At 44.9% G+C, this 19,528-nt stretch overlaps 1 protein-coding gene across 3 annotated transcripts in view; it reads right to left on the bottom strand.

The window, feature by feature from the left end:
* Positions 1-19,528, bottom strand: part of LOC139530621 (kinesin-like protein KIF13B) — an 87,037-nt gene that overhangs the window by 10,735 nt on the left and 56,774 nt on the right. For 2 of the 3 annotated variants that reach the window (XM_071327192.1, XM_071327194.1), the window contains exons 16-37: positions 16,767-16,853; positions 16,432-16,625; positions 15,918-16,206; positions 15,603-15,765; positions 15,331-15,477; positions 11,573-11,722; positions 11,042-11,167; positions 9,152-9,325; positions 8,647-8,804; positions 8,245-8,377; positions 6,102-6,251; positions 4,869-4,898; positions 4,665-4,764; positions 4,357-4,483; positions 4,155-4,210; positions 3,859-3,983; positions 3,412-3,687; positions 2,782-2,934; positions 2,393-2,470; positions 2,196-2,246; positions 1,905-2,034; positions 116-249 (exon numbers count right to left, since the gene is read on the bottom strand). In XM_071327192.1, coding sequence (XP_071183293.1) covers positions 116-249; positions 1,905-2,034; positions 2,196-2,246; positions 2,393-2,470; positions 2,782-2,934; positions 3,412-3,687; positions 3,859-3,983; positions 4,155-4,210; positions 4,357-4,483; positions 4,665-4,764; positions 4,869-4,898; positions 6,102-6,251; positions 8,245-8,377; positions 8,647-8,804; positions 9,152-9,325; positions 11,042-11,167; positions 11,573-11,722; positions 15,331-15,477; positions 15,603-15,765; positions 15,918-16,206; positions 16,432-16,625; positions 16,767-16,853 — 3,031 coding nt within the window. The remainder of the gene's footprint in view (positions 1-115; positions 250-1,904; positions 2,035-2,195; positions 2,247-2,392; positions 2,471-2,781; positions 2,935-3,411; positions 3,688-3,858; positions 3,984-4,154; positions 4,211-4,356; positions 4,484-4,664; positions 4,765-4,868; positions 4,899-6,101; positions 6,252-8,244; positions 8,378-8,646; positions 8,805-9,151; positions 9,326-11,041; positions 11,168-11,572; positions 11,723-15,330; positions 15,478-15,602; positions 15,766-15,917; positions 16,207-16,431; positions 16,626-16,766; positions 16,854-19,528) is intronic. The other variant, XM_071327193.1, reaches the window with a different exon arrangement.

Raw genomic sequence — 19,528 nt, 5'->3', positions numbered from 1 at the left:
ATACCAAATAACTAACTCATCATCAAGCTTTGAATCAGCTGTGGGGGGTGACCATTGGTGATAGTCCAAAGGTCACTTGGTTACCTAAGGTCAGTGGGGTGTGTGAGAGCCCTACCTGTAGGGAGTGGGGCGAGGGGCGCAGGGGCTCCTTCTTGTCCTCGCGGGCAGGGAACAGGGACTTGAGTAGCTTGGGCATCTGCGGCACCAGGGCTTTGACTGAAAGATAAGATGCAGCAAGCCCTGAACGACCTGAGGGGAGAACCGGTGAGAGAGGAGGAGGAAAGGAGAGGGTGAGGGCCAGGAAGAAAAGATAGGGGAGGAGAAGAAAGGGAGGAGCAGGAGGAAAAGAGGAAGGGCAGGAGAAGGTTTAGAAGGTGGGGGAGGTGCGAGAGATTAAGACAGGAAGTTGAAAAGCAAGCCCAGGAAATGACAACAAAAATATAACATGGCTGGACCAGGTCAGACAGATGACAAAGAATAAATTAAAATAACTGAACATAATAAAATAAAGATGATTTTACCACGTACTAACATATTATAATCATGAAGATTGCAAATGAATCTGAATGATTAATTCTCATTGGCAACACAGCCATTAAAACGACATCGCTGAGAGTGAAAAAAAAAAAAAACAGGAAATGGTACTACTGTATGTAACACAGGTACACGCACACGCACACACCAGGGTTTCTGTTAGGAAAATGTGGCACCGGACAATGTGACCGGGAAGATTTTAATTCACCGGCCATTTGAGAAATGTATTGGGTGCGTAACCAATTAGGGCAGGTAGGTAACTATACTGAAGAAATATATAAAGCAACATGCAACAATTTCAAAGATTTTTCTGAATTACAGTTCATATTAGGGAAATCAGTCCATTTAAGTAAATTCATTAGGCCCTAATCTCTGGATTTCACGTGACTGGGCAGGGGCGTGGCCCTGGGAGGGCATAGGCCCATCCACTTGGGAGCAGAGCATGTGAGCGGAGTTGAGCAGTTGGAAATCCTTCTCATCGCTCATGGAGCTCTCCGGCAAAAAAACACTGCACAATCGCGGGAAAAAAACTGCAGCTCCAAATTCGCTCCATCCATTAAAATCACAATTTAACCACCCGTCTATTTTTGTGACTACTTGGACCTTCCATTTGGTTTTGAAGTATTGAAACCAAACCATATGGATTTGAATGAAAATGATTGGAATAAACATGAAGAGGTGAATGTAAGAAGTGTACATAATTTCAAATAAGCTACATGTCATATTAAACAGCATATAACCACTCTAAATAGGTCAGGAGCCAGACAGGGAGCCTAATTAATTATTTAGGCTATATTATTTCAATTATTTCAAGCCTTCCCAGATATACATTGTGAAGCATTTGCGAGAGCGACAAAACAGGCTGGTAGGGACATAAAGCTCTCAGCATTTAAACAACATTTAGTTGTATTAAATCATTATAGTCTGTAAATTGAGCATATAGGCTGTGACTTACTTAGAATGAAATACAAATTAACATAAAATGACTTTGTGCCTTTGAATTCATTTTTAGAAACACGAGTTTGGCCAGTCTGTGGTTTCAGGCTCATGCGATGGTCGCCTGGAGATCCGGCCAGCAGCGGAGAATATCCGCTCCACATTTGCAGAGCCACTGCATTACCGATTCAAAGAAACCCTGGCACGAACACACGCACTAATTAAAACACAGAGACGTAATCACACCAGAGGTCTACTGCACAGAAAAGAGAAGGATGACAGGAGAACAGAGAAAAAGAGAGAGTGAATGTCAAGACTGAGGTAGAGTCAGCCAGTTAACAGAGCAGTCTCAGGGGGAGAAAGATGGAGAGGAGAGGGGCGAGAGGGGAGGGGATGGTAGAGCAGTGGTGTAGAGGGAGGAGTCAGGGCCTTACCTTGCTCTGAGTCCTGGCTCTGGTTCTGTGGGGGCATGGTGGGGGGGGAGGAGGAGGGCGAGGGGCGAGGCAGAGTCCGGCTGAACTGGGGCGAGGTGATGAAGATGTCCTGCTGGCTCTCCCAGCGACTCTGGAGGAGAGAAGAGAGAAAAGAACAGCAGAGAGAGAGAGAACGGGCGGAGGGGGAGAGAGAATTAAAAGATGTGGGGATTGATCCATGTACTTTGGGCTCTGGATTTGTTCAGTTTGAACACTAACAGTTGTATAGCTTCAACTGGGTTGTATAATCACCTTGTTTTCCAGATTGCAGGTAGAGGACAGGTCCTGTCTGCTGCCAGAGAGCTGAACAAGAGAAAGAGAGGAAGGAAGGAAGGAAAAAGAAAATGTATTTAGGCAGACCTCTGCTGCCTAAACCTATTAAATAAATCAATATAGCAAGGACCCAGTACCCCAACAGACATGACTTTTGTAGAGAATGTGCCATTTACCCTGTGTACACTGGGGGAGCTGAGACTGCGTCTGTTGCCTTTCCCTTTGCCTGCCATGTGCTCCTTCACCGCCACCTCCTATAAACACACACACACGATAAAACACAGTCAAAACCAGGAACATGCAACAGCAGCAACAGTACTGAATTGTCCTGCGATGCACCAACAGAAATGTTAAGTGTTGTATGTAGATGGTCCTAGTGTGTAGTGGGGATGGGCTCGAGTACTCCATTCAAGGTTTCTATTGGTTTACTAATAATTTAATACAAGTACTTGAAATGTGCAAATGCAACTATTTAGCAGGTTAAACTTATAAGCACTGAAAAAAATGTCAAACGCAACCCAGACATTGAACACAGTCCATCCTCAGTGTGTAAGTGTGTAGTGACCTGTCGTAGTCGGTCCAGAGTGAGGATGTTCTCCACAGCCAGGACACTGCGGAGGTATTTCTCAATGGCCGCCTCATTGTCGGCCGACTTGGGGTTCTCGGCGCTGGCAGCTAGACGAGCCAACATCTCCCTGTCCTCTGAACCCTGGGCGTCCTGAGAGAGGCGGGAGAGAGAGATCGGGGAGCGTTAGTAGAGCTGCCAAAAAGACGCAGGATCTCAATTGCTTGAAATATCTGTCCACTCCTAATCTCCTCCCCTTCATCGGCACTGGTCGGCTCAGTTGGTAGAGCATGGTGCTTGCAACACCAGGAGTGTGGGTTCGATTCCCGGGACCACCCCTTCGTAAGATGTACGCACACATGACTAAGACGCTTCGGACAAAAGCGTCTGCTAAATAGCATAGATTGTTATTATACGGTTTTAAAATACATTACTTGACAGAGGAAAACAATATGGTGGAAGCCAAAGGCATCATTAGGTTGGCTCCGTGCAATGAAGGAGAACGCGAGGACAGGACATATTTTTAAACAGCTGAGAGCTATAGTGATTGTAGTAAGTTAGTACAAAAAAAGAGCCATGGTAACTGATTATAAATCACAACATTTCCTGTGTCCCTCGGGTATGGCTCACCCCGGGGATGTTGGAGACCACCTCGAAGGTGACCCCGCAGCCGGGGATGGTGGAGCGCGTGGACATCCTCTTCAGGAGGTTCTGGGCGAAGCCCTGTCTGCCCGGGTTCAGGTTGACGCAGATCCGTTTCCTCAGCACCAGCTGCATGTCTGCCGGGTGGCTGAGCTGCACCACGCAACGTACCGTCAGATACACCCTCTGCTCTGGCCACGCTCCGCCGCGGCTCAGCTGGGGACACTCGTGCACTGTGGAGTCCCATGACGCCTCAGCTTTTACCTAGTGGAGAGGGGATGGGGAGGAGCAGGGTTGTGTTCATTAGGGATCATATGGAAGAGAGCCGACAAACAGAGAGGGATTACTTGGACTTTCCCAATGAAAAACGCTTTTGGTTTTCCGTTGCAAAAATAGTGATACGGTGTGCCCTAATGAATAGGACCCGGTGCTTACCTCTCCATCATAGTGTTTGACGATCTGCAGGTCGAAGAAGTCGTCCTCATCCTCTCCGCTCAGAGTGGCGTCCCAACCGCCTGCCTCCGGGACCTCCAATGCCTCCTGGGAACTGAAATCATCCGCTGGAGAGAGCGAGGGGGGGGAGAGAGAGAGAGAAAGAGAAAAGAGAGAGTAAGAGAAAGACATGCGGTGCTATATGAATGAAAGTGATGTTTTCAATGATTGACGTAATGTTACACTAGAACAGTCAGAAGAGAGAGAACGAAGAAAAGAAGAGTAGAGAAATAACTTACCACTGAGGTCCAGGAAAAGCACAGGGGTATGGGTCTCCATTCCAGGTAGGGGGACCCTGGAGAAAGAAAGAAACATGACCAAAGACACTTGTTGAATAATATGGACATTTCCCATAGGAAAACTGTTTGATCCTTCCACATCTCCATCTATATACATCTCTCTTGCAAACGCACACACACGCACATTCCCTGTCTCTCTCACCACTCTGCGGGAGCTCCAGGGATGCCGCTGCCGGCTGAAGGCACCATTACCGCGTTCCTCTCCTCAGTCAGAGTCAGACGCCATTCCAAAAGCTGGGCCTCCCTCTCCATATCCTCCTCGGTCTTTTCTGTAGAGGGAGCACAACAATGTCAATGTCTTTCTTCCTCAATGCCACACAGATGTGTAGGCAATCAGAGGAAGGTGTTTTCTGCCACCACTTCCTCTACCTCATTTCCTGTGCCCTTTGACCTGCCGCCCAAACTTATACAGTACTTCCTCCACTACACTGACTGTTGTGTGTGTGTTACCTGGCTTGCTGACCAAGGTCTGAAGGTGTTGGTCCAGGTACTCCTGTCTCTTGGTGAGAGCTGTCAGCCACTGGTGACGCAGACGCTCCAGATCACGCTCCTATTGGACAGAACACACACCAACCAATCAGATATAGCACCAGAAGCCATCATTGAGTCGTCCCGCTATCTGTCTCTCAGTAGAGATAATCTAATGTTATTTACCTGATAGCTGTCCATCTCATCACCTTCCACCTGTGAGACAAACAACAAAATACACAATAGTATTAGTCCAAAACACTTTCCTAAATGGCAGCCATTTCTTTCTTCAGGTATAGTAATGTATGTGTATACAGTACCACTCAAAAGTTTGGACACATCTACTCATTCAAGGGTTTTATTGATTTTTTTACTATTTTCTACATTGTAGAATTAATAGTGAAGACATCAAAACTATGAAATAACACATGGAATCATGTAGTAACCAAAAAAGTGTTAAAATCAAAATATATTTTAGATTTGAGATTCTTCAAAGTAGTCACCCTTTGCCTTGATGACAGCTTTGCACACTCTTGGCATTCTCTCAACCAGCTTCACCTGGAATGCTATTCCAACAGTCTTGAAGGAGTTCCCACATATGCTGAGCACTTGTTTACTGCTTTTTCTTCACTCTGTGGTCCAACTCATCTCAAACCATCTTAATTGGGTTGAGATCAGGTGATTGTGGAGTTCAGGTCATCTGATGCAGCACTCCATCACACTCCTTCTTGGTCAAATAGCCCTTACACAGCCTGGAGGTGTGTTGGGTCATTTTCCTGTTGAAAAACAAATGATAGGCCCACTAAGCGCAAACCAGATGGGATAGCGCATCGCTGCAGAATGCTGTGGCGGTTGGAACCAAAAATCTCAAATTGGGAATCAGACCAAAGGACAGATTTCCACCGGTCTAATGTCCATTGATTGTGTTTCTTGGCCCAAGCAAGTCTCTTCTTCTTATTGGTGTCCTTTAGTAGTGGTTTCTTTGCAGCAATTCAACCATGAAGGCCTGATTCACACAGTCTCCTCTGAACAGTTGATGTTGAGATGTGTCTGTTACTTGAACTCTGTGAAGCATTTATATGGGCTGCAATTTTTGAGGCTGGTAACTCTAATTAATTTATCCTCTGCAGCAGAGGGGTCCAGCTCTGGGTCTTCCTTTGCTGTGGCGGTCCTCATGAAAGTCAGTTTCATCATAGATCTTGATTGTTTTTGCGACTGCACTTGAAGAAGCTTTCAAAGTTCTTGAAAATCTGGATTGATGTACCTTCATGTCTTAAAGTAATGATGGTCTGTCGTTTCTATTTGTTTTTACTATTATTCTACAATGTAGAAAATAGTAAAAATAATGAAAAACTCTGGAATGAGTAATTGTTTCCAAACTTTTGACCGGTACTGTATGTATGTGTGTTCGTGTGTTACCTGTATGGGTTCGTTGCTGGCCTTGGCCTGGCAGGTCTGTCTGATCTCCACACAGCCCACTGACACGGCCAGCAGCACCTCAGCTATCAGGGGCATGGTCCCGCTATCCTGCACGGACCTCACCTCCACCTGCAGACGCCTTGACTGGCCCTGTGGGTGGGGGTGAAGGAGAGGGATAGAGGGAAGAAGAGATTAGATATGAAGTTCTAATGTCAGTCACCTGTTCGCATCCTGTACAACGGATTAAAGTGAGCTCCTTTCTACCTCAAATTAGTCCGTTTGGCCATTTTTTTTGGTAAGCCCCTTTCCATGACATGCCTTTGGACTGGCCCCGAGTGACACACATGGCATCAACAGAATATAGAACAGTGGGGAGAACGTTGCTTGTCCATTTCAATGGTAGATTTTGTTGTTACAGCCTGAATTCTAAATTGATTAAATATTTTTTTTTCTTACCCATCTACACACAATACCCCAAAATGTTTTCAAAAAGGTTAGCAAATGTATTGAAAATAAAATACAGAAATATCTAATTTACATGAAGTATTCACACCCCTGAGTCAATACTTTGTAGAAGCAGCGATTACAGCAGTCTTTCTGGGTAAGTCTCTAAGAGCTTTCCCCACCTTGATTGTGCAACATTTCCACATAATTATTTAAAAAATTCTTCAAGCTCTGTCAAATTGGTTGTTGATCATGGCTAGACAACTATTTTCAGGTCTTGTCATATATTTTCAAGTAGATTTAAGTTAGAACTAAAACTCGGACACTCAGGAACATTCACCGTCTTCTTGGTAAGCAACTACAGTGTAGATTTGGCGTTGTGTTTTAGGTAATTGTCCTGCTGAAAGGTGAATTCATCTTTGAATTCAGACTGAACCAGGTTTTCTGTGGAAAGCAGACTGAACCAGGTTTTCCTCTAGGATTTTGCCTGTGCTTAGCTCCATTCCGCTTCTTTTTAATCCTGAAAAAAACTCCCCAGTCCTTAACGATTATAAGCATACCCATAACATGATGCAGCCACCACTATGCTTGAAAATATGGAGAGTGGTACTCAGTAATGTGTTGTGTTGGATTTGACCCAAACATAACACTTTGTATTCAGGACAAAAAGTGAATTTCTTTGCCACATTTTTTGTATTATTACTTTAATGCCTTGTTGGAAACATGATGCAGGTTTTAGAATATGTTTATTCTGTACAGGCTTCCTTCTTTTCACTCTGTCAATTAGGTTAGTATTGTGGAGTAACTACAATGTTGCTGATCCATCCTCAATTTTCCCCTATCACAGCCATTAAACTAACTGTTTTAAAGTCACCATTGGCTACATGGTGAAATGCCTGAGCAGCAACTGAGTTAGGAAGGACTCCTGTATCTTTGTAGTGACTGGGTGTAGATACACCATCCCAAAGTGTAATTAATAACTTTACCATTTTCAAAGGGATATTTCATGTCTGCTTTTTTAAATCTTTACCCATCTACCAGTAGGTGCTCTTCTTTGCGAAGCATTGGGAAAACCTTTCTGGTCTTTGAATCTGTTTGAAATTCACTGCTCAACTGAGGGACCTTACAGATAATTGTATGTGTTGGGTACAGAGATTAGGCAGTCATTCAAAAATCACGATAAACACTATTATTGGTGCAATAGTGTTTTTTGCAATTGATTATTTGACTTGATAAGCAAATCTTTAGTCCTGAACTTTTTAAAGCTTGCTATAACAAAGGGCTTGAATACTTACTGACTCAAGACATGTCAGCTTTTCATTTTTAATTAATTGTAAAAAAATATATATTAAAAAATGTACAACTTAATTCCACTTTGACATTATGGGGTAGGCTAGTGACAACATTTTTTCAATTTAATCCATTTTAAATTCAGTCTATAACAACAACATTTGGAAGATGTCAAGGGGTGTGAATACTTTCTAAAAGGCACTGTAAGAAATGCTATTTTCTGAGGTAAGAACAACTTGGAATTGCTGATTAAACAGAAAAATAAAGATATTTACTTAAAATTGCGTTAACAGGAAAAAAATCACATTGTTTTAGATGGTGTTCTGAATAGATATAAACTAAATTACACCATTACATTGGCAGGAGAAAATGAGGGAAAAAATCACACACACACACAGGTAACACCTACCTGTCGTAGTTGGAAAATGCCTCCGGTGCGTACGTCTCTGGCAGGTATGACCTCTACAGGCATGAAGTCTCCGTTCTCGTTGATCTCCAACACCTGGATCCACATCTCCAGACGACGGGTTACCTCACTCCACCTGCAGATGGAGACAGACACAGGACATATGTCATTTACGAGGTTGTTTTTTTGTAGAAATGGAACCTCTGGTATATGTGTTGGTGTCACTTTGTGCTGCATCACTCTGTATGTATGTGTGTGTGTGTGTACTTGTCCCGTAGCCTGCGTACCTGTCTTGTAGCCACTATGTGTGCGTGTACCTGTCCCGTAGTGTGCGTGTACCTGTCCCGTAGTGTGCGTGTACCTGTCCCGTAGTGTGCGTGTACCTGTCCCGTAGTGTGCGTGTACCTGTCCCGTAGTGTGCGTGTCTTGGCCTGTATAATGCTGAGGTCCCAGAGGGCAGGGTTCCTGCCGGAGTCTGCTTGTCTGTGTCCGTACACCTCGATGGCCAATGCCCCCTCTGTCAGATACTCTATAAACTCTTCTGTTACTGCCACACCTAGCTCCTAATATATAGATAGATAGATATAAATGAGAGAGATATAGAGAGAAAGAAAAACAGCATTTGAAAGGGCAGAAATAATAGCATTGAACACCACTGAAAGAACATAGATGCGTTAGCATTACATTAACACACTATAGCGGAACAATACACATGCTGTAAGGAGATAGGAAGGGTTGGGGTTAAACCAGACTGAATGCTGCGTTCACTAGTTTAACCAGGCTACCTGTTTCATCCTGAGCTACATAAGCTATCTGCAACATGACTGAAATGTAAATTTATTTTATGTCCTTTTGGACTGTTCAACATTGTTGCTTTGGCAATACAAGTACTTGTAATTTAATGTAATACCTTGCAGCTGTCGAAAACCACCATGCAGTGCGGTTCCTTGCTGCTGGGGGATGAGGCGGAGGGGTCCACCTCTGGGGCCACGATGACGGGCTCCGCCTGGTCCCAGAACGAGTACTGGCAGAACACATAATTGGACAGGTACTGGGGGAGACCTGTCGCCTGCAGGATCTTGATCTGGAGGAGAGGCACGGTTGGGGGGGGGGGGGGGGGGATGATTAAATAGGATTCATGAGAGCACAAGCAAATTATATTGCAGACCTGCCAACCCTGTCCAACTTTTTAGAGTACCAGACGCACGCGGCAAATTGGAGATTCAACTCGTGCGCGGGCTGTTTGTGAGTCTGATCGCAATTATAGAATTGTACCAAATCTAGTCTATAAGAGGTTGGAGTACCTTCTTGACAGCATTCCATTCACACATATGGTAAAAGTCACTAACAAGATCTAATGAGAAAGAACACACAAAGGGCCTTCGAGTTCTTTTATTTTATTAAACAAATAATAAAGTTATTTGTTTAGGTACAAAATGTACAAACGTCTTACATGCTGACCAGACCGGACACGTCGCGTGCGCGAGCGTCGCATAATAAATGTAGAAATCCATGTTATTCAATTATTGCACCCACACTGCTCGCTCGCGCCAACGAGCGTCTGTGTTGCCAAGGGCTAAAATAGAACTCTAAATGACATATTATGTCCTGCGCAGATCGCGCTGAAAGTCCTGCCTCTCCCATCTCCTCATTGGTTTATAAAAGCAGGTACCCACGTGCCATCTCCTCATTGGTTAGTTCAGGTAAAACAACAACTCAATGTTTATATCCCAGGACAAATTAGCTAGCAACAGCAAGCTAGCTAAATAGGACAAATTAGCTAGCAAGTGCAAGCTAACTAGCTAAATTGCCATACATGTTTAATGCTTTTCGACCTGTCCCCAAATGAATGTCATTGGTTCAGAGTTTGTTTTGATGCTTTAACCTGCGTGTCGTGATCGTGTTTGGTGTAGGGGGACAAAATACATTTATGCAGGATGCACAATGGCGCACGCGCGCAGCCAGTTTGGGTTCCGTGTTATCCACGATCATAAAAATACATTTAAAAAAAGAACAAATGTTTGAAGCATAGCATCAGTATCAAATAAACATGTTACCCATAATAAAAAGGAAAAAGCTATGATAGGAAACAGTGGGTGAGAACAAATCTTCGGGAGACCTTCAGATGTTCATTTCATTTCCTAGACAGATTTGCCTGGAAGCTAGCAGATTTAGCCTTACTCAGCAGAGCATCAGGGTAGTTCCTCTGGCAATTGTTGAAACCTACTTGGTAACGAGGGCACTTAGCATGTCTGTACTGAGGGAGCTTTTTGTGACGTGGATCATAATCAGGTTGTGTGATCCTCGTAATGTTACGTGGAAAATACAACTAATGGGACACAGAATTAAATGTATATCACACTCGCATAACTGTGACCAGTTATTTTTCAGTATTTGCATTTCATTTCTTTCACTAGCAAATGCGAGTGAACTGCTGGCACTTTAGAGCCCACTGAATGTCCATCTTATGTTCGCTAACGTTAGCTTGAAACAATTAGTGTTGACCTTCCCACAACACTCAGAGTCGAAAAGGGATTTGTCCATGTGTTTACGTACAGCTGACAGTCGGCAAACTCAGCATCACAACAAACAGGGGGTAGCTACGTCGAAATAATGATGTATTAATCTCCATGTCCGTTGACACAAACGGAATTGCGTAATTGCGTAGTTGGTACGGAAAATGCGTGCATGTTGGCAGGTCTGATATTGCTTTCCCTTTTTTGAGAGCCAGAAGAGCCATCTAAAAAAGGGACTTTTCTTTGTGTGTGTACGAGTGTCTCCCTATCCGAAATAAACTCACCATGCAGACCAGTTTCCTCTCTTGCACCTCTCCATCAGGGCTGGGCTCAATGTCCTCTCCCCCAGCCATGCTGTCCTCAACCCCCCCCGCCACTCTCACCACCTCAACGTGTAATCTCCCAACCACCTACAAGAAAACCAACGGCACGGGTGAAATCATTTCATAACACGGGGAGTTTTCTGTGCTGCATCGTCACTGTTCCACAATATGAGGCTTTCGTTTTAACACAACACCAAGACGCCTTGTTCCTTCAAACAATCGACACAGGGCAGTCATCAAGCTAGACAACTATTTGTTTTATTAGGTGTGTTACTGCTGGGCTGGAACACAAGAGTTGGACATCACTGGTTGAGAAACATGGTCGTATTCTTTCGGCGACTAACGGAATAAACGGACTGAAACAAGGAGGAACTACCTTGACTTGTCCAATGAGAAATGCTCATTTTCGAATTCCGTTGCAAAAACATTTCGTTACACTGTGCCTAATGAACACGACCCTGGTGTTATGTAGCACCTGAAGCCTCTCTTTACCTCCCCCTTCTGGTTGATGATGGGTACTGCGTACTGCAGCTTGACGTCGTAGAACAGACAGGACAGGAAGACGTTGGCCACGCCTATCAGACTGTGATTCTCCTGCTCGTCAAAGAACGGGTCGGCACGCTTAAAATAGGAACGCATCACCTGCAGATGACAGAGCGAGAGAGAGGGGAGAGAAATTAGTGATGTGTCCAATCCCAAATAGAGCCCTTCCACTTTACATAGCATTTGTGTATATCTGAATGGCCTAGAAACAATTACTACTAAATGCACTCCATTTGGATATCACGCTGTCGAAAACAATGATTTGTCTCTCAGGGTTCGTCTTCGTTGTAGTCCAAGTTCTCTCCCCACCACACACTCCATCAACACTGACACTGGCCTGGCTTGAAGGTTTACCACGTACAGACACACAAATCAAATCTTATTGGTCACATACACATGGTTAGCAGATGTTAATGCGAGTGTAGCGAAATTCTTGTGCTTCTAGTTCCGACCATGCAGTAATATCTAACAAGTAATCTAACAATTTGACAACAACTACCTTATACACACAAGTGTAAAGGAATGAATAAGAATATGTACATATAAATATATGGATGAGCGATGGCCGAACGGCATAAGCAAAATGCAGTAGATGGTATAGAGTACAGTATATACATATGAGATGCGTAATGTAAGGTATGTAAACATTATATAAAGTGGCATTGATTAAAGTGACTAGTGATTATTAAAGTGACTACATTTATTACATCCAATTTTTTATTATTAAAGTGGCTAGAGATTTGAGTCAGTATGTTGGCAGCAGCCACTCAATGTTAGTGATGGCTGTTTAACAGTCTGATGGCCTTGAGATAGAAGCTGTTTTTCAGTCTCTCGGTCCCAGCTTTGATACACCTGTACTGACCTCGCCTTCTGGATTATAGCAGGGTGAACAGGCAGTGGCTCGGGTGGTTGTTGTCCTTGATGATCTTTTTGGCCTTCCTGTGACATCGGGTGCTGTAGGTGCCTGTTCACTCTGCTATAATCCAGAAGGCGAGGTCAGTACAGGTGTATCAAAGCTGGGACCGAGAGACTGAAAAACAGCTTCTATCTAGTTTGCCCCCGGTGATGCATTGTGCAGACCTCACTACCCTCTGGAGAGCCTTACGATTGTGGGCGGTGCAGTTGCCGTACCAGGCGGTGATACAGCCTGACAGGATGCTCTCGATTGTGCATCTGTAAAAGTTTGTGAGTGTTTTTGGTGACAAGCCGAATTTCTTCAGCCTCCTGAGGTTGAAGAGGCGCTGTTGCGCCTTCTTCACCACGCTGTCTGTGTGGGTGGACCATTTCAGTTTGTCCGTGATGTGTACGCCGAGGAATTAAAAACGTTCCACCTTCTCCACTACTGTCCCGTCGATGTCGCTAGGGGGGTGCTCCCTCTGCTGTTTCCTGAAGTCCACGATCATCTCCTTTGTTTTGTTGACGTTCAGTGTGAGGTTATTTTCCTGACACCACACTCCGAGGGCCCTCACCTCCTCCCTGTAGGCCGTCTCGTCGTTGTTGGTAATCAAGCCTACCACTGTAGTGTCGTCTGCAAACTTGATGATTGAGTTGGAGGCGTGCATGGCCACGCAGACATGGGTGAACAGGGAGTACAGGAGAGGGCTGAGAACGCACCCTTGTGGGGCCCCAGTGTTGAGGATCAGCGGGGTGGAGATGTTGTTTCCTACCCTCACCACCCGGGGGCGTCCGGTCAGAAAGTCCAGGACCCAGTTGCACAGGGCGGGGTCGAGACCCAGGGTCTCGAGCTTGATGACGAGTTTGGGGGGTACTATGGTGTTAAATGCTGAGCTGTAGTCAATGAACAGCATTCTTACATTCTTACGTATTCCTCTTGTCCAGATGGGTTAGGGCAGTGTGCAGTGCGATTGCGTCGTCTGTGGACCTATTAGGGCGGTAAGCAAATTGGAGTGGGTCTAGTGTGTCAGGTAGGGTGGAGGTGATATGGTCCTTAACTAGTCTCTCAAAGCACTTCATGATGACGGAAGTGAGCGCTACGGGGCGATAGTCGTTTAGCTCAGTTACCTTAGCTTTCTTGGGAACAGGAACAATGGTGGCCCTCTTGAAGCATGTGGGAACAGCAGACTGGGATAGGGATTGATTGTGTCCAAAAACACACCAGCCAGCTAGTCTGCGCATGCTCTGAGGACGCGGCTAGGGATGCCGTCTGGACCGGCAGCCTTGCGAGAGTTAAGACGTTTAAATGTTTTACTCACGTTGGCTGCGGTGAAGGAAAGCCCGCAGGTTTGGGTAGCGGGCCGTGTCAGTGGCACTGTATTGTCCTCAAAGCGAGCAAAGAAGTTGTTTAGTTTGTCTAGGAGCAAGAAGACATCGGGGTCCGCGACGGGGCTGGTTTTCTTTTTGTAGTCCGTGATTGACTGTAGACCCTGCCACATACCTCTCGTGTCTGAGCCTTTGAATTGCGACTCTACTTTGTCTCTATACTGACGCTTAGCTTGTTTGATTGCCTTGCGGAGGGAATAGCTACACTGTTTGTATTCGGTCATGTTTCCGGTCGCCTTGCCCTGATTAAAAGCAGTGGTTCACGCTTTCAGTTTTGCACGAATGCTGCCATCAATCCACGGTTTCTGGTTGGGGAAGGTTTTAATAGTCGCCGTGGGTACAACATCACCGATGCACTTGCTAATAAACTTGCTCACCGAATCAGCATAAACATCAATGTTGTTGTTCGACGCTATCCGGAACATATCCCAGTCCACGTGATCGAAGCAATCTTGAAGCGTGGAATCAGATTGGTCGGACCAGCGTTGTACAGATCTGAGCACGGGCGTTTCCTGTTTTAGTTTCTGTCTATAGGCTGGGAGCAACAAAATGGAATCGTGGTCAGATTTGCCGAAAGGAGGGCGAGGGAGGGCTTTGTATGCGTCGCGGAAGTTAGAGTAACAATGATCCAGAATTTTGCCAGCCCGGGTCGCGTATTCGATATGCTGATAAAATTTAGGGAGCCTTGTTTTCAGATTAGCCTTGTTAAAATCCCCAGCTACAATAAATGCAGCCTCATAATATGTCATTTCCAGTTTACATAGAGTCCAATGAAGTTCTTTCAGGGTGGTCGAGGTGTCTGCTTGGGGGCGAATATACACGACTGTGATTATAATCGAAGAGAATTACTCTTGGTAGATAATGCGGTCGGCATTTGATTGAAAGGAATTCTAGGTCAGGCGAACAAAAGGACTTGAGTTCCTGTATGTTGTTATGATCACACCACGTATCCCAAGTGAGCCATGTTTCCGCGAAACAGAGAATGTTACAATCTCTGATGTCTCTCTGGAAGGCAACCCTTGCTCGGATTTCGTGTACCTTGTTGTCAAGAGACTGGACATTGGCGAGTAGTATACTTGGGAGCGGTGGGCGATGTGCCCGTCTACGGCGCCTGACCAGAAGACCGCGCCGTCTGCCCCTTCTGTGGCGTCGTTGTTTTGGGTCGCCTGCTGGGATCCGATCCATTGTCCTGGGTGGTGGGCCAAACAGAGGATCCGCTTCGGGAAAGTTGTATTCCTGGTCATAATGTTGGTAAGTTGACGTTGCTCTTATATCCAATAGTTCCTCCCGGCTGTATGTAATAAGACTTAAGATTTCCTGGGGTAACAGTGTAAGAAATAATAGATAAAAAAGAAAAATACTGCATAGTTTCCTAAGAACACAAACACACTCATGACCACACACACACACAAGTCGTTTGAACTCACAGGGTTGTCGTCGTCGTAGTCCTTCCACTCCTGGTAGAGTTCTCTCATGTCCACCATTCTGTTCTCCATCTTCTCCAGAGCCCAGATCTGTTTCCCTTTCCCCTTACGCCTCACCTGCACCGCAGGCTCACTCAGCACTGCATCACGCTGTGAGGATGGAGAAACAGCGAGGGGGCTGGGGGTTAGATGTGTGTTTATGTACGTGTGAGTGTGAGAGAGAGAGAAGATATACATAGCACCAGGTGTGTGTGTTAATGCTCACGTGTGTGTACCTTGCGGTTGGCATTGAGGTTAGCAGCAGGTATCTGCAAGGTGACTCTGTACTCGGTGCGTTTGTCCAGCTCCTCTGCTATGAAGCCAGCCTCCTGTACCAGCAGGTTAGCTCTTACTATCTGCTCCCTCAGCTTACGTAGGCTCCGGGTCAACACTGCCTCTCTGAGGGGGAGAGCATCATCATTTTCAAATCACACACACACGTCAACACTACCTCTACAGAATGGAGACTAACATCACCACCACAATGGTCAATATCACTGACAATAACTCTCATTTACAGACATTCCCACCCTCCTTCCCCCACCACTCACCTCTCCTCGCTCCACTGCCTCAGCCTGCTTTGTGCACTAGGTGAGTTAGACATGCCTCCCATGCTGAGTCTCTCCAGGCTGCGGTAGTGGGGCTGTCCCGGCCTGTCGGCCTGGCCCTGTGATTGGCTGGGGGCCGTGCCAGCCTGTCCTACAGACTGTCTGTCTGGGTGGAGCCGTCTCCTCAGCTGTTGCAGCTCCTGTTCATACATCAGCCTCTGTCTCTCCAGCGCCGAGCGCTTCTCCTCCTCGTGCTGCCTCTCTAGGGACTGGAGCACTGCCTGCATGGGGTCTGAAGGTGACGGACAGGGGCGAGAGACAATCAGGAACGGGGTTTTTGGATGAGCAACCAATCGTGATTGCGATGCGACGGACAGTAGTTGTGTAGTCAATCGATGATTATCGAAACATTTGTTTCTGAGGGCATTTATATTACTCCTTTCCCTCCATTCTCATCGTTGTTTTACAAGGACCTGTGTGTGTGTGTGTGTGTGTGTGTGTGTGTGTGTGTACTCACCATTGTTGCCCAGGGCCTTCATCATGACCTCTGTCTGGGCGAACTCGTAGGAGAAAGAGACCTCGGAGGACCCCTCACTGTTGGTGTCTCCGTCCCCCTCCAGCTGCTCACTACTGCTACTGTTCTTCATCGGGCCCCCCTCACCCTCCTCTTCCTCACCGCCACCCCGCGACCGCCGCTTAGGCAAGTTGATCCTGTGGGGGAGGAGGGGAAGAGAGGGATGGGAGGAAAGAGAAAGGGAATGGTTTCAGTACTACTCTTTCCAAAACGAGGACCAGTAGTTGAGCGAGACATTGCGATTCACAATAGTCAGAACTGTCGGGACACAGACAGACCTGAAGAAGTGGTTGTTGCCCCACAGGATGCGGTCTCCGTGGTGGAGCCGCTGCGGGCTGGTGCAAGGAGAGCCGTTCACACACGTTCTGTAACGTAACAACAACTTAAGTTCCACATAATGAAAACAACGTGTAACCATGACATAAGACACATTCAGCAAAAGCGACATAATAAATGCGTAAGAACATCTTTACTGTTGTTTTTATTGATTCTATGGAACCAAGGACTCCCTGGAAAACATTGCCAAATGTTACTGAGTGGACTATCCTGGCAAAAAAAGATCTAATAAAAATGAATGAATGATCCAGTTAGTTCATTCAATTCTTAGGGGGCCTTGCGGCAACATGACATCACCATCATCTGAAAGCAGGAGATCATACTTGAGGCTAGAGGTGTGTGTGTGTGTGTGTGTGTGCGTGTAGTCATAGAGTGGGTGACTAGAGGCTAGAGAGAGGTCACTACTATTCGAGTCACCAAGTCACTATTATTCGAGTCACAAGTAGAACGGGTGGAGTCGTGCATTTCTAAGAGCGAGTCAAGTTGAGTCAAGTTTTTTCAAGTCAAGTAAAAAAAATGTTAACAAATGTAATCTACAAATCGAGACCTTAGGACTATTAAGGTTCCATCTGACATTTTTGTAAAAAAATGACTTAGTCACACATAATAGATGTTTAGACGGTTCTTCACAGACATACGAAGTTAGATTTTTGAAAAAGACATTTTTTGTTAAAAAAAGAAAGAATGAAAAACTAGAAAGTCCTATCTGCATAAACCCATTTGAACTATAAGGTTATATCTGCAATCCAATCACAAGACTGAATAAATACAGATGGACCAATCAGAACACGTCTTTGCCATCTCCCTCTAAGTATGGTCTAGCTAGTCTAGCCAGCAATAATGGCACGCGAGCAAAAAAAACAACACTGTCAGAAATCTTAAAGTAAATGATGTTGTCACATCGTTGTTCAACGATGACAATAGTTTGTCTAATGACCATAATACATTTCTTAATGTATTTGATGATGTGTTCTGACTATCCTGGTAAAATAGCTAGTATTCTTAAAAACTGAACATTGCCTTATTCAGAAGTGCCAGACGGAACCGCATGGCTCTGAGATGTCAAGGTTATATCTGGGATTGCAACCCCCCACAAAAATGGATTTAGAAATGTCACAGGATGTTGATACTTTAGGTAAGTGAGGACCTTAATGGGTTATGGATGAAGAATTCACTACAAAACAGTTCTGAGATCTGGGATGTGACAACTTTCATGCTCAAAATCTCAGAACTCTGCTTTGTGCAGATATAACCTTATAGTCCCAAGGCCACCAAATCTTTGTCTATTTATTGAGGCTACCAGACAGCCATATTCATTATTTTGTCTAAAACACATTTTGATAATGTAATAATACATTTAAAAAACTAATTCTAAATGCAAGCTTCATAAGTAAATTATCAATTTTAAGCAATTCTGGGATACCAAAGGAACAGTATGCCTATCCTAGTAATTGTTGATTGATGACCCATTGCTGTTGAGCTTGCAAAGTAAACAGTTAATATTACTGATCACCAAACAATTTTTGGAGCTGCATATTTATGGCAATCCTCTCTCCCAACAAGTTGACGTTTGCGCTGCACCCGATCCTATAGCTGTACAGCAAATCTGCGCTCTGTTCACTAGCTTCGTGATTCTAAAACGTTTTGACCCCCCCCCACCCCCAAAGGAGTGGTTCAAAGCTTGCGACCCCCACGCACGCACTTGATGAACACACGCGCACAATCGCAACGCAAATGTAGCCCGTCATTACAGCCATATACGGTGATGCATTTTCAAAACGCAAGATACAGAAATAAACTACGTTTTACGACTGCATTTTGAGCTGAAAATCATTCATGTTAGAAGTCAATATCAACTAGGGATATCATGTCACATTGTCACTTCTCTGGAGTCCAGACCAAGAAGGATCATACAGCCTACCTGTATGCAGCAGAGGTTGCAGGATCGGATAGGAAACATGGGTTGTAGCTTTTTTCTTGCTCACAAATATCGTAATTAATTCGCCATTAATAGCTAAGTATTCAAGGTAGTGTGATGTTCCAGCTATCTTTTGACATATAGCCAGTACCACCACTGAGGTATAGTGGTGGCACTTTTTCCACCGTGCACTGTGAATACGGTGTGTTCAATAAAGACATGAAAACGTATAATTGTTTGTGTGTTATTAGTTTAAGCAGACTGTGTTTGTCTATTGTTGTGACTTAAAATTTGATCCGATCTTCATCTATGACCAATTTATGCAGAAATCCTGGTAATTCCAAAGGGTTCACATACTTTTTCTTGCCACTGTAGGTAGGCAGTCTACTCTGTTTTTGCCAGGCAATACCGGAGAAAATTAAACAAGCTCTTTCTGGGTCACTAATCTGGATATGTGAGCCCACGTTTGCGCGCCAATGTTGATGACTTGTCATTGGTCAATAGTCAAGACAGGCAATTTATTGGTTCTGAAACAGGTGTTTTTTAAACAAAATTGTGTACAATGCCGTAGGCCTGTGCGTTTCACAAGCCAATAATTTTTTTTGCAAGTGCGATATGGTCTCTGGCTGCGTGGAGAGTAGCCTAATCCACTGAGACTCAGTGCCACAAAATGAGCGACAAAACGTTACAAAACCTGGCCAGATAATTTCAGTCTCAAGTCAAAGTCGTGTCCCAAGTCTTGAGGCCGCAAGTCAAAATCAAGTCATTTTATTTTCTATCAAGTCA

The sequence above is a fragment of the Salvelinus alpinus genome, chromosome 9 (genome assembly GCF_045679555.1).
Source record: "Salvelinus alpinus chromosome 9, SLU_Salpinus.1, whole genome shotgun sequence".
Taxonomy (NCBI): Eukaryota; Metazoa; Chordata; class Actinopteri; order Salmoniformes; family Salmonidae; genus Salvelinus; species Salvelinus alpinus.
Note: the sequence above shows the minus strand (reverse complement) of the source record. Positions and strands in the feature narration are given on the sequence as shown.